The sequence below is a fragment of the Rhinolophus ferrumequinum genome, chromosome 21, assembly GCF_004115265.2.
Source record: "Rhinolophus ferrumequinum isolate MPI-CBG mRhiFer1 chromosome 21, mRhiFer1_v1.p, whole genome shotgun sequence".
In the NCBI taxonomy this organism is placed as follows: Eukaryota; Metazoa; Chordata; class Mammalia; order Chiroptera; family Rhinolophidae; genus Rhinolophus; species Rhinolophus ferrumequinum.
This window is the reverse complement of record NC_046304.1, coordinates 16,020,810-16,035,264: the sequence shown is the minus strand read 5'-3', so window position 1 is coordinate 16,035,264 and position 14,455 is coordinate 16,020,810. Positions and strand designations below refer to the sequence as shown.

The following is a 14,455-nucleotide window of genomic DNA, read 5'->3' as shown; positions in this document are numbered from 1 at the left end:
GGTCATTCCCAGGACTTGAACCTGGGTCTAGCCAAATCCTACATGCTACACCACCCCACTCAGAGGTGAAGGGCTTGGCCTCTGATCCCTGGAATGAGCTTTCCCTACCAGACTTATGGGAGAAAGCCTCCACGGAGCAAGGACAGCCACTGCCGTGTTTCCCTGAAAATAAGACCGACAATCAGCTCTAATGCATCTTTTGGAGCAAACATTAATATAAGACCCTATATTATATTATATTATATTATATTATATTATATTATATTATATTATATTATATTATATTGTATTATACTATATTAAAGACCCAGTCTTCTGGTAAAATAAGACCGGGTCTTATATTAATGTTTGCTCCAAAAGACGCATTAGAGCTGATTGTCCGGCTCGGTCTTATTTTCGGGAAAACACGGTAGCACAGCCGGAGAGGCCACATGTGGGCTCTGTGGGAATAGAGAGATAGAGATGCAGGAAGAGGCTAGTGGGGGTGGGGTCCTGGACAGATAAGGGGCATGTTACCAATGCTACCAGCCAGTGTGCCTTGGACAGTCGATGGAACACAGCCAACCCCTCTTAATGCTGTGTGATGTTGGGCAAACCACCGTAGCTCTCTGGGCTTCAGTTTTCCCAGCTGAGCTATAAGGTCCCTTCTAGCACCAAAGAGCCTACAAATCTGTCAAAATCACACAAAGCAGAAGCGAGGGCCATGCTTTTTCTCCTACTACCTCCTTAGGAGTTTTGGGTGCCACGAGCTACCCAAACCCCAAAGAAAACCAATGCCTCTGTACATCTCCTCCCTCCGGTGCACCCACAGCCTGTTCCCCTGGAGACCTAGGCCACGTGCACAGCCCCGACACATGCACGCACTTGTGGACCCTCTGGAAGGCTTCGGATCCGTCTGGCTGCTGCCTGGGGTAGTGTCAAGCCCGCCTACCTAAGGGCTTCACGACCTCCCATGATGGCTTCCACCCACCTGGCTCCCTGTGAAGGTTTTCACCTCTCACCCTCTTCTCCTTCCCCTGACCAAAATCCCATACAGCACGTGGGCCAAGGCACGTACCCAGGTGTTGGCTGTGGCATGGTCTCTAACAGCAAAAACCTGGAAACAGCCTCCGTGTACAATCCCAGGGCACTGGCAGTCATACAACAGACATTTTGCAGTCATTAAAACAGGCTTAGAATTACCAACCTTGAAAGGTGTTTGAGGTATACTGTTATTTCAACAAGACAGTGCACATTTGCATGAAAGTAGGTAAGAAGCGTAGAAGAAAGGATGCACCAACATACCAAATGCCCTGGGAGGGATGAGCTTTCTACTCTCTGGGTTGTGGGATTATAGTGATTTTCTTCTTCTTGCCAATCTGTGGTTTTCCAATGTTTTCTGCCATGTGTACGCATTACTTGATAAGTTAAAAAAAAATTTGCTCTGGGGAGAAAAGGCTGATGTATGTGTATAAATGAGACAGCGGGTGAAAAAGACAAGACCGTATGCAGAACTAAGTTCTATGTTTCATCCCTTGGAGTAAAAAGGAAAGCCTTCTGGGAACTGATCTCCGACCCTGTACTCAGGCTACAGCCTGGGCCATCAGGTTAACAAGCCAAGGAGGAGGGGGATTCCCCAATGGGAAGGGGGATTCCTTAGATCCACCACTCCTTCCCCACTTCCCATCATACCTATTGCTTTGGTCTGTGCTTTAGCTTCTCCCCCTGACCAATTGGCTGATGGACTTGGGGCTGACTCCAATCTCTGGTCCTCTCCAAAGGAACATGACCTCAGAATACCTGCCCTGCCCACAATTGAAGCCCCAGAGGTAGCCAGGTATTGTATCAAGCACACTCCTGCCTCAGGACCTTTGCACCTGCTGTTACCTCTATCTGGAGAGCTCTTCCCAAGCAGAAGCAGCTCTGATACCTGCAGAGAGCCTTTCCTCATCCACTTAGTCTCTCTAAAATAACAGCTCTCTGATAACCCTCTGTTCCTTAGTTAACCCTCTGTTAATTTTCTTCTAAGCACCTACCCGCACCTGACAGAATACAATTAGTCATTTATTGTCTATTCTCCCCGCTAGAATGTAAGCTCCATAAGAACAGGGGACTTAGTTTTTATGTTTTATTGCTTTATTCTCAGTGCCAAGCCAGCAGTAGACAGGCACTCAATGGTGGTTCAATGTTTGTCAAATGGAGAGAGTTCTCCCACACCCCTCTTGGCTGATAGGATAAAAGGTGGCCAGCTCATCCATGAATAGATAATCCATAGATGACCATGATCTATAACAGGTCTGACATAGAAAAACATAGCTGGCTCAACTGGGGTCTTCCTTCTGGGAAACAAAGCCGGGAATACCAAGAATGAGGGTCAATTAGCAGCGGGGGGAGGAGGTGAAAGGCCATTTTGAAGAGCAAGCAGCCCTGGTGGCCATATGGGGCCTCGTTCAAGATGCAGACAGTGGGGCAGAAGCAAGAGCAGCTGGGTTAGGCGGAAGGAGAGGTCACATCATGAGTAGGACCACAGACAGGCTGCCACTTCCTAGAGTCACCCCCTATTCTAGAGGTTTCTGGAGTCTAGGTCACGCATTTCCTTGCAATAACCCCCCATTTTCCAACAAGCTTCCTCCAATTTCTGCAACTGGATTTGTCCATTAAGGCAGAAGTGCCAGCCCACTGCGGGCAGTGAGCCAATTATAGGAGGATGACAACCTCTCCTACCTCAAGGCAGCTCCAGAGCCAATCGCCACCCCACGATTTGGTGGTAAAATTTCCCCTTTGGCTGGTGCCTTCTCCTGAACGTGGCCCTGTGAACTGCCTTCACATCTCTCCCTCTGCTCAGATTCTATTTCATCCTCAGGCTGGACAACAACCTGGCTGGACAGCCACAGTTCAAAGTCACAAGTCATATTCACAGATGGGAGAGAAGACAAGAAGCGAAGTCGTCTCACCCCAGGCATCATCTGAGCTCAGCTTCGCCTGGCAATTTTATCTCCTCATGTTTGGTCCAGCCTCATTTAAGCATTTCAGATCTCTGAACCCCAGAGTGCCCACGAGAGGTTTTCATTTGCCACGAGAGGAATAAATAGTGCAAATTTTGTTCCATAAAAATCTGCCAGGTACAACCTTAAACTTTTCTGAGTGAGAATCCCGTTTTTTTTTCCCAACACAGCTCCTGCCCGACTAGACATCCTCTGCGGTCCAGTCGGCCAGTCTTTCTGTGCCTGCTAGCTTCCTTGGGCCACAGAGGAGGAGAGCCCGGCAGGGGTGAGAGGCAGCAGCCTGGGTCATAGATGAGTTATGTATCCTCTCTGAGCCTCAGTGTCCTCGTCTGTAACTTGGGGCTCCTAAGACCTGCCTTTTCTGCTTTTAATGAGTTGTTAAACAGTGAAAACTGGGAGACTCTTTTCTGCATCCTCTTCACTAAAAAAAAAAAAAAAAAAAAAAAAAAAAAAAAAAAAACTGGGAGCGGCCGGTTGGCTCAGTTGGTTAGAGCACGGTGCTCTTAACACCAAGGTTGCGGGTTCAATCCCCACATGGGCCACTGTGAGCTGCACCCTCCACAACTAGATTGAAACAAACTACTTGACTTGGAGCTGATGGGTCCTGGAAAAACACACTTAAAATAAATTTGAAAAGTTTAAAAAAAGAAAATCTATTTCTTCCTTGTTCCTGGCACTAAGTTTCTTTTTTTTCTCTCCTTTTTTTTTTTTTTTAAAGCCCTAAGTAATCATGACTTAATTTTTCTTACTATTACAGAACAATTTAAAAATTACGTTTTGGTAGTAAGTTCCTTGGGTTCCAACTTGAACGCACAATCATTCAATCAACATTTCCAATCAACTCATAAAGACATGACATTAGTTATTGATTCAACATTATCTACTCAATGTCAGTATGTGCTACATTTTTGTGCAGGATGTTGTTTTAGTTGGACCCTGGTACGAAAAGCAGAGAGCACTCTCAGATTGAGTAATTTAATGACTACCTAATAAAGGTGAGAACAGGGGGTAGGGAAACACTAGAGATAATGTTGTGTACCGTCCCCCCAACCAGGGCTGAATGAGGGGCGGGAGCACGCACTGCACCCGGAGACAGAGGCTGGCTGGGGGAGCTGTGTAGCAGACGCTGTGAGGGCCTGCCCATATCCCTTGCCTTTACCCATTTTCAGCACGCACCAGCCTGACTTCCAACTTCCAGAACCTGCATTTCTTTGCCTGAGGGCTTTCTCTAGCAGCAGAGCGGGCTTTGCTCACCCACAGAGCAGGCCAAAAGTGCCCAGGAATCAATCCCCCCACAGGCACAATACTCAGCCAATGACGGCGGGAGTTGGGTATATAAATATCCCAGCTCCCTCCCCTCTGGTGACATAACTTAGAGGTGCATGTTCTAGACTGTGTCCCAAAGTTCCCCAGCGGGGTGAAGTTCTGGCTGCCCACAGCGGTAACCTGCTCGTCGACAAGCCCATCATTGGCTTCTTCCCATCTCTGTCTTAATTCCCCCACTCATTTACTGGCATTGCCTCGGATGCCTCCCAAATAAACAACTTGCACTTGAATCCTTGTCTCAGGCTGCACTTCTGGGAGGAAACTTTTGGTGATGGAGGAAGGACACAGAGAGCCGTGGTGACCCACCCTTGGTTGAACCCAACTGGAAGCCAGAGGGCGTGGGAGCCCACTGCTGAAGTCGGATGAGCCAACCTCCAGGACAGACAGCAGGAGAAGGGTGAAGAGCAGGTCTGGTGGGGCAAAGGATAAAAAGTAACCATCTCCTCATGGAACTCGCCATCCAGTGGGGGAAGGCAGATAATATAAAAGTAAGCTGAGTCCTGAAGGATAAGAGGGAAGGGGAAGAGGCAGCCAAGAGCGTTCTAGGCAGAAGGAGCTGCTTGTACAAATCCTTCGAGAAGTGACAGCATGATTCAGTGGAGGAACTGAAAGAAGTTCATTAGACCTGGGCCTCAGACTTCAAAGTGGGGAGTGGGGAGTGCGGAGGGTAGGGCTGCAGTGGGGCAAGTGGGAAGGACTAGACAGCGGGCTGGGAAGTCTGGACTACCCCCTGGAGAAAAAGGGATCACTGAAGGGTTTTAAGCAAGGGAGGGACGAGACTGTGTAGCGTAGAATCTGACCACAATGTAAAGCCTATATTCGGTGAAGGCAAGAGTCGAGGCAGAGAGGCCGCTGGTATGGTCAGGGAGAGGACAGCAGTCTGGGTAGGGCAGAGGGTGGGAGGGAGGGGAGGAGGTGCGAAGGGCACAGGGCGAGAACATGGACTAATGGGGATGGGTGGGGGGAGCGGCTCATCCATGGGTCCAGTTCTTGGGCTGAGGGTACCTGGGAAGATGATGGTCCCAGATGAGGAGATGGAGGGGAAATAGGGAAGGAGCAGGTTTGCTGCTAGCTCGGGGAGCATCAGGGGTAAGCTGGGATGGAGGCTCTGGACAATCAGAAGCAACATTTCAGCTGGAGATGGGACGTGGGGGGAGCCAGTAAATGGGTGCTGCAGCTGAGGTGTATTGAAATCCCTCCGAGTTGCGTGTGCAGGAGAGAGGGCCCAAGGCACTGCCCAGGGAGACACCACATTTGAAGGATGGCAAGAGGAAGTGAAGCCGGCATAGAGGCTGAGGAGCAGTAGCCACAGAAGAAACAGGAAGACCAGGGAGCTGCCAGCAGGGAAGCCAAGGGGAAACTGTGGCTGACAGAGTCAAATGCCACCAGAAGGTCAGGGAAGACAAAGGAAATGTCTGGTAGGGTCAGCAGGAAGCCCGAGCGGTGACAGTGGAATGATGGAGGAGATGGCCAGAAGTCTGGGCTGAGGAGTGAGGGAGGGACGAGAGGGCAAGAGACGCCAAGTGTTGGCAATTCCTCCCAGAGAGCTAAGTGGTCACAAGGGGTCCAAAAGGAGAGAAGGAAGCCACCCACCCCCACTGCAGGACAGAGCTCAAACCTAGGCCCTGGGGACAGTGCGGTGTCCTCTTCGTCAGCACACAACACACATCATACCTAGTGGCCTTCCTGGGTGCACTGTCTTGCTAGCAGGGTTTATGGGGGAGGCTGCGGGGTGGCAGTGAGGCCAGAGGAGGAGGCCCCTTGCCCCAGACCAGGGCCACCTGTGCTTATCCGTTTTATATTCTGGGCTCTGACACTGGATATCATTTTAAGGAACTCTTTTACTGCTGAAAAACATTTGGAAAACCATCCATCTTGTCATATTGCACGTGGGGAAACTGAGGCCCAGAGAGGAGAAAATGTGTCCAGGGTATAAGTGAGTCAGCCACAGAGATGGAACCAAACACAGCCCCAGGACTCCATGTTGGATGTTCTTTCCACAACCACCGAGTCCCCAGGAAGAAAAAGGCTGTGGCCAGGCCAAGGCCAGGGTCGCCTGGGGTGGCTATTAGAGGCACAGCCTGACAGCCAGTGAAGACAGACACAGACAGGAGAGTAAACAGCACGTGTGTGATGCCGGCAGCACATGCCCAGGAGAGAGGCAGCCTGAGGGTGACTGGCTACCCGAGGCACAGGAACAGAGTTGCGTTTCCCCCGAAGTCCAGCTTGCCCAGGCTGCCCCACACCGGCCCCCAAGTGACCCCCCAGACCCGGCCTCCCCCACGGCTGGCTGGCCGAAGCCCCGAACACCCCTACACCACAGGCTCCTTCCTTCTCCCAGCCTGCTCAGATAAGCCCATGAATAGAACATTAAAGGCAAAACCTTCTAAAAGAAAAGGCAGCTCCCTGGTAGGAGTCGCCCCACTAAATGTCAAACACAGAGCAAGACTTCCCGCCTTGTGTGCGTCTGACTAATGGAGGCATCTTAGCCTCCATATCCCCGTCATCCAATGGCCCTATAAATAAATCATCGTAAGAAGAATGCCAATTTCCCCCCTAAGGCCTCGTGAATCTCTTATCTAGGAGCATATTGTAAAGGCCCTTTCCCTACGTGTTGGCTCAGATGCCCAGAGAGAAAGAGATAGCAAACTCCGCTGAGACAGTTTTAGAGTCAGAAGCAAACTTTCATGCCACCTTAGTGGGCTGAGACTGAGAGCCCAGCTTGTCTCCTGACCTAGGGAAGACTTTTGCTCAGTTTCCTGTAGACGCACGCCAACCATGGTGCCATCGCCCTCTGGAGTCAGCCCAACAAGCTGGCAAGAGGCCCCATCTCCAGGGGCTGCAGTGGTCTGTCTCCTGGAAAGTCTGTAATGAGTCATGTCCACCCACCCTTGCACGGGCAAGCCACACACCCGCTCCCCAAACTTTGTTCACGACATGTGGCGCACACAGCACTGGCCTGCCCACTCTTGGGGGCCCCCCACCGAGTGGCTCACCAGCTTGGCACCACACCAAGCCGGACCCAGGGTGTGAATGCCCATGTGGGCTCCGGGGCCAGCAGGCCAGGCAGCTGCACTCTGGGTGCTCCGCTCTGCAATAGCAGGCTGCTGGCACACACACTCACGGAGCCTGCTGTGAGCTCCCCAGGTGTGTTTTTGCGCGCGCGCGCACGCACACACTCACACACCAGACACATACACACACACACACAACACACAACGCTGTGCCAACTTTCTTGCTGTGCCAGCACTGAATCAGATAGCAGGGGCTATTTGCTGTTTCGGATCCCAACTTCACTGACTGATTAGACAGTAATCAGGCTCAGAAGCACCAGCAGAATCTGTTAGATCAGATACCCCACCTCACCATGGTGGAGGGGGCTCCTCACTCGTTGGGGGGGCAGAGTCTGCTCTTCTACACGCTGAGATCAGCTTGACTCTCCTCCTTACTTCATCTTTCTTTTCCAAATTGCAGGAAGCCGTTAGTGTCTCTGGAACTCAACCATGGTGGGAAGAGGGTAAGGAGAAGTCCCTTCTGGAGGACAGCTCTGAGTTCTGCAGTTACCATCTGGCTAACAGCTATGGTTGGGTTGTGGGGACACCCCCCTCCCCAGAGTGCGGGAGCCCTCTGAAGGAGGAGGGGCAGGTACATGTGGGGGCCCTACCTCATCCAGCCTGCCAACTGCTACCTACCTGGGCCAGTGTGTTGTGGGGCTGTTGCTCCCCAGACAACCACCCACCAGGTATGGCTGTGTTAGCAAGTCCACCAGGTAAGCCTGAAAGAGGAAACCAGGGAGAGCAACCATTGTGAAGGGCCCAGACCCCAAATAAACCACGACCTGGTCTTTTTCAAGGGCATAACAGCAGGCAGGCTTGTCCTGGCCCACTGTCCCATCTCTGTCTGCAATGAAGAAACCAGAGCAGGAGACAGCAAATGAGGGATGTGTCTGCCCAGATATAAAAAGGGGCAGAGAAGAGGACATGGGAGACAGTGGCTCGGAGTCCCAGAAACCCCAGGACCAGTCAGACACACTCCTGGAAGAACACCAGGAGGGGAGTGCAAGGGAACTACCAGGACACTCTGAGAAGATACAAATGATTCAGCACTGCCCAACACCCTGCAGAAACACATGTCACATAAATCAAGGCAGACGGGCACGTGAGACAGTGGAGCTTAGAGGTGAGGTGAGCAAAGGAGGTAGTGTGGTGGCAGACAGACCTGGGATTGCATTCTGACTCAACAACGTGCTAGCTGGGTGAGCCAGAGCAAGAGACTTCACTTGCCAGTGCCTCAGTTTCCTTATCTGTATAGCAGGGACAAGCACAGATTGATTGGGAAGGGTGCTTGTGGAGATGACATGAGATAAAGCACAGTGCACTTAGCTTGGCCCATCAGCAATTACAAGCAGCTATTGTCAGCACATGGACAGGGGTTAGCATAAGCGGATCCCAGGCAGGTTGGGAAGAGTCCAGTCCCGGTTGCCCGTTTCCAGCTAGCATCCATGCCTCCTCCCAGCAGGCTCGGCCAGGCATGCTGTGCATCCTGAGGTGGCTTTGCCTCACTCTAGTGACAGCCACTGAGTCAGCGATGCTTTCTCTCCCAAGTCAACGACCTCTCAGAAGGTCCTTGCTCCTGGGCCCCCTATGGCCAGCTCTGAGAAGCCTTCACCCTAGGGTCCCCATCCCACTCCTCTAACTCCTTCTCCCCAGGGTGGTCTAGCTAGTGCACCCCGAAGAAAGGGCTGTTTCCGGCGCTCTGCTCAGAGGTCCTGCCTTCTGCGGTCCCTGGAGGCTCTGTTCCTGTTTCGCCAGCTATTTTGCTTCCTCGGCCATCTGTTCCCTCCCTGTCATCTCCTCTCTGCTTTAACCTTAACCACTACTTCACTGCAGATGGTACCAAACAGATCCGTTCTTGACATCCTTCACGATGCCTGCCCCCTCCTTCCTCATCTCCTGCAAGTGAACTTCTGCTCTGTCCTTTTTCAGGTCCTGACTCTGAAGCTTGGAGTTGGTTTCACCCCACAAGCCTCCTTCCTCGGTCCCATCTGCTGTCAACTCTGCTCCAAGTTGCGGGGCAAACACCTACCCTCCTTTCCCTTGCCTTTGCCTTTTCCTAACAAGCCTTCCGCTTTTCAAACTTGGCCAAGAACCTCTCATGGCATCAAGTCCACTGTCTGCTCCTGGTTATCTACATGGTCTCCATAAACGGAGCCGTTTAACCCTCCAGAGGGCTCAGGGTTGGTGGCCTGAGACAGAGACCAAAAACTCTGGGATTTGTTCGTGCCTGCAGTGGAGGGACCAGAGTGCCCAGGCTGGGAGTTTGGGTCCTGAACAGTTTCTCTGTAGAAAATGGACCTGTGAACTGCAGTCAGGTGTTGGCATGACAGGAACTGAACCAAAACGCATATTCTGTGTTGTCTGAGCTCACAAGGGGAACCCTGCCCTGCTTTCCTTGCCTTTACTCTGATTACTGGTGATAAAATGCATACATGGGCTTTAGTGAGCAACTCACTCTGCCTCTCCTTTCTCTTTGGGTGTCCTGGTGCTCCCCTAAAGTTCCTCCTCTTGGCTTCTCTTTTCTGGCATAAGGACAAGGCACTTTGAGGAAAGCAGCAATCCAGAAGCTCCCAATTAAAGAAGTTGTTTTGGTGACATTGGTTCTACTAGGCTGCATTCCTTGAGGGGGACAGAATTGGTCTGTGAAGACTGAAATTCCACTTCTGCACCCAGAGTTGGGCTAAGGAGCCGCATATAGCAACTCTCTCAAGCAGGGCTCTTTTATTTCCCCTCTACACTTCCTCTGCAGCAGAAAGAAGAGTCTCTTGGCGGTCCAGAACACTCCTTTCTTCCCTTCTCCACTGGGGTTAAAGTGGGCCATGTCACCAATAGCTCACACCTGGTCACGTGAAAGCTCTCTGATCGCCTAAGGAACCTCTGGATTCAAATCAACCAAGCAGCCAACAAGCCTGGTCCCTTCCTCCCTCTGCCTTCCCTTTTTCCCACAAAGGAGACCCAATACAACCACCAGGCCAGCCCATCTGGTTATGGAAACCAAAAGGACACAATGCATCTCACTGGGTTACAGGCCTTAACCTAGCTCTTGCTGAATTATTCAGGGACAGCATTAACTTATAAATGAGTGTGTTTGACTGATTTTGTGGTTGATATACAGATAAATTCTAATGAAAGACAGCTACAAGATTTTAAATTATTAATAAGACTGCCACTTAACAAAGCCTATTTGGCACTCTATTTCCTTGCTTAACAAGACAAAAACTTTAAGGTTTTGTATTAACCCAGAAGCTGTTGATTTGCATTCTGTTTTTGTAGCTCTAAAAATGAAAACAATAGATTCTGACCTTAAGCAGGCCACTTCTGGCCAAAGCAAAATCCCCAGCGGGCCACCTTTCCTTCCTGGATGGTACTGGGTGGCTCAGGCCTCGTTTGCCCTGCTTGTCTCTCATCTCTGACCAGAGGTTTGCTTTTTATATTCCTGGTTTTGTCAGGATAGGCCAGGAGATGGCAAAGCCAGCAGGGCAGCTGCCAAAGCCTTCAGCTACCAGCACCATCAGCAGCAAGATCACCAAGGACTCGGTGTTGTTCTGGTTCACCGAGGTGCGGCTGCGGCCAGCAGAGTCCGTTCATTACGAGATACAAGGCAGCACCCCCAGTTCCTAAAATATCCTGCCAGGGGACAGCACCCCGCTTGCTATAAAAGGTCAACCAGAAATCAGAGAGATGACCCTCACGGTCCAATACCTACTCTCGCCTTCTTCCTCTTCTGGGGCTTCAAACCCCTGAGCCTCCTAACTCCACAAAGCACTCCATTGTCAAGACCATGAGCCCTACCCTTTGCAGAAGGGTTAGGGTTTTTTTCCTCTCCCCTCTCCCCAGGATCTAGGGAGGGCTACTCTTTTTTTCCTTCAAACCCTTTTTCATATCATAATTAAAATACTAAACTCCTTCAGGGCGAGGACCCCACTCAAGGCTCTGCATCTGATAGGCAGGGAAACTGCAACAACTATCTGAACCCATCCTATAATATTTTTGCTTGGAACCTTTGGGAACAATTCCAAAAGCAGAAACTTCAATGGCCACCTCCCTTGACATTAGCCGCAGGCACACCTTTGGCTTTGGACACACACCTTGAATCTACACAGAGAATCTGAGTGTCCTGCGTGTGTGTGAAACAGACAAGTCCTAGGGATCAGATCTGGGGCTGAGAGAGAAAATTGCCCAGGAAAGAACCAAAATAAAAGTCCTTTGCCCACACAATGTCCCAGCAGCAGGCTCCAGGCCACCGAGCCCAGCCCAGCAAAAGGCTTCTCTGCTCCGTTTCCCTCAGGCCAATCCAGGTGGAAAACTCTTTGTTGGTAGAACCTCTCCCACCAACCAAGCAGTGCAGGAAGGGAAAAATAACCCAAGTGGCAAACACACGTGACTGCCAAGCCTCCAGTGGCCACCTCTTGAGCAGGGTAAGGGAGCCTCCCCCTGGGGGAAAGGCCCCCAGAATGCACTGGGCTCATCCTGAGCTGGGCCTCTGGCTAGCAAGGATGGGACAGAAAGGCTGCTCAAGCCTCTCTGGGCACCTAAACCATATAAACAAAGTGCGAGGGCTGCCTCATGGTTCATTTTTAACTGCAAACTGCCAAAAGACAAAAGACCAAAACGGAAATGAGATGTCAGTTCCTTTCTACTATCTCCATCACAGACCTGCAGCCAGACATGGCGGCCTTTTAAAACTGCCAGGGAAGACTTCCCCACTGGAGCAAGTCTGCATGCTCCATGCTCAAGCTTCTCAGATCTGAGCATGTACTCAGCTCTGTAAGAAGTACCCTCTCTGTGCAGAGACACTAGGGCCAGCACCCTCGGTTGCTGAAAGGACTTTTAGCCCCTTTCTGTAGGGACAAGGAACTGGGGTGTATCAGCCGGAGAGACTTTTCCCACATCATAGTGAAAAGCAGTCAGCGTTTTCCTGGAACGCACCGACCCACGTGGAGGGCACAAGTCACACACAAGTTTGTGACTATGACACGAGGATGGGCAACCCAGGCTCCTGGGTCAGCCTGAGCGAGTGGGGACCACCCCAGGGCCTTTACTGTTCCCAGCGAAGGCGTGGTTTCTTCACCCACCTGTCCGACCTGCTATGAGGTCTCTTCCATCACCCCACATCTGCTCCTCTCCACACATCTTGGGGCTTCACTTCCCTCTCCTCTGCCACCTCCCCCTGCCCGTTTTCTCCTTCCCCATGCTACTGTGAGGTCAGAATCCTGTGCTTACGACACCTCGGTCTGTTGCCATGGAAACAGGGGCGGATTAAGGCTGGAGCGCGGAGCGCTGGGATCAGGCCCCTCAGCTACCTGAGCTCCCGCCTCAACCCGCTCCCGCAGGGCTTTGGCTGCCCGCCGCAGGCGCCGCGGCTCGCCGGCCGCCGGGCCGGGGCCAGGGACGAGGAGGTCCCAGCAGCTCGCCGCAGCCCTCCTGGACCTGGGAGGGGGGAGAGGACGACGCAGAGGCCGGGACAGGGGGTGATGGGGCCCGCGAGCTATCGGCAGGGTCACTTGCCCTCCCTGGGCCCGGGGGACCGCTCCCGGCGCGGCAGCCACGTGGGGGCGCGGCGGGACTTCCCAAGCGCCGGCGCCAACTTTGCAGCGCTCCGCAATGAGCCGGGCTGCGGGAGGGTCGTGGTGAGGTGGTCGCAGGGCCAGATTCTCTCAAGTTGAGCCTGGCATCGGCAGCACATGCTGCCGGCACAGCCTCAGCCTTCGCATCCCTTGGCGCCAGGCATAGGGAAAGTTTGGGAAACTGGACATCAGGCGCTAGCCGTCCCCTTCGGCTGCTGGGTGCCCAGAGCCCGTCCCTCGAGACCAAAGCAGGGCTGCAGAGAAGGTGTCCGCGTCCCGAACCCACCTGGGAAGCTAAGGCGCGCAGTGAACGCCCGGGCCGCGCGGTGGCTGACCGCTGGCTGCACTGGAGCGCGGATTGGACCTTGCCCCGCCAAAGCGGCAGAAGCTGGCGGCGTGTGACCACACAGGGGATGGAGCCTGCAAGTGCAAAACTTTATAGTGGCAAAGCATAGGTCCCAGGAGGCCAGCTCCCCTGCCATCACCGGCAGCTCAATGTGGTCTCGAAATGGCCTCGCTGTGCCAGATCCCTAGGCCAGGCTGCTAGATCCACGGAGCTAATCCCGTGTCTCGCAACCGGCCACCAACGGGGGCTGAGCTCCAGCAGCAAGCCCTCTGCGGGTGCGTCCCGGCAAAGCCCGCCAGCTCGCCAGGGGCTGCTTCCCGAGCCGGAGCTCGGGGCCGGGCAGTTCTCTAGCGGCTCTAGGGCTCGCGGCTCTGCCCCGTGCGCATCCAACTCCAACTTGCCCCTGCGGCTCCAACTCACCTTTGCGAAGCATGTTGGCCGCTGGGCCGCCACTCCGAGGTCGGCCTAGGCGCGATCCCTCCCGGGGTCTGGATTCAAATTCTTGGGAGCCGGCTGCAGCTAATCCGAGCGCATCGAGGTGGGGGCAAGCCGGGAATCCGCTTGTGCCCGGCGGCCCGGCCCCGCACGGGCATGGTGAGCCCGAGCCCCGCGCGGAGGGCACCGGCGCCCACCAGCAACCGCGGCGCTGCCGGGCAGCCCCGCGCGCTCGCTCAGCCCCGGGGCCAGCGGAATGCTCCGCGAAGCCGGCGGCCTGCTTCTGCAGCCCAGAGCACTTTGCAGGCGGTTTTGAGGGGGGACGCCGCCCCCCGGCCGCTACCCCCTCCTTTCCGCCCCCTCCGACCGCCGCCGCCGCGGCTGCTGCAAAAGGGCGCTCGCACGCACCGCGGAGCTCCGGGGAAAGCGCCCGGCGCGCGTTTGCAGGACCGAGAGATCGGCGGAGCGGGGCGCCTCCCTTCCTCCCCCCGGCTTCCCCCACCTCTCCTCCTCCTCCCTCCCTCCTTCGCTCGCGAGCTCCCTCCCCCTCGCTCCGCTCCCCGCCCCCGCTCATGGAGCGCCTCCCATACAAAATTTATGAAAGTGCTCTCAGCTCGCGGTGCGGAGCGCCGTCCTATTCCCAGGGCAGCAGCGCTCAGCCGCGCGGCGCCGCCTCCCAAGGTGTTTTCGCTGCGCCCGCTCCCGGGGACGATCCTCGACCCGCGTCCGTCCAAGTACCTG

General features: G+C 53.7%; 1 protein-coding gene and 1 non-coding gene across 2 annotated transcripts in view; one reads left to right on the top strand and one right to left on the bottom strand.

The window, feature by feature from the left end:
* Positions 1-14,179, bottom strand: part of RTN4RL1 (reticulon 4 receptor like 1) — a 67,450-nt gene extending 53,271 nt beyond the window's left edge. The window contains exon 1 of the mRNA XM_033091685.1: positions 13,700-14,179. Within this exon, the coding sequence (XP_032947576.1) occupies positions 13,700-13,712 (13 nt within the window). The 5' untranslated portion in view covers positions 13,713-14,179. The remainder of the gene's footprint in view (positions 1-13,699) is intronic.
* On the top strand, positions 3,453-3,526 carry TRNAK-CUU (transfer RNA lysine (anticodon CUU)). The gene has a single exon. It is a non-coding gene; the product is annotated as a tRNA-Lys (tRNA).
* Positions 14,180-14,455: the final 276 nt, after the last annotated feature.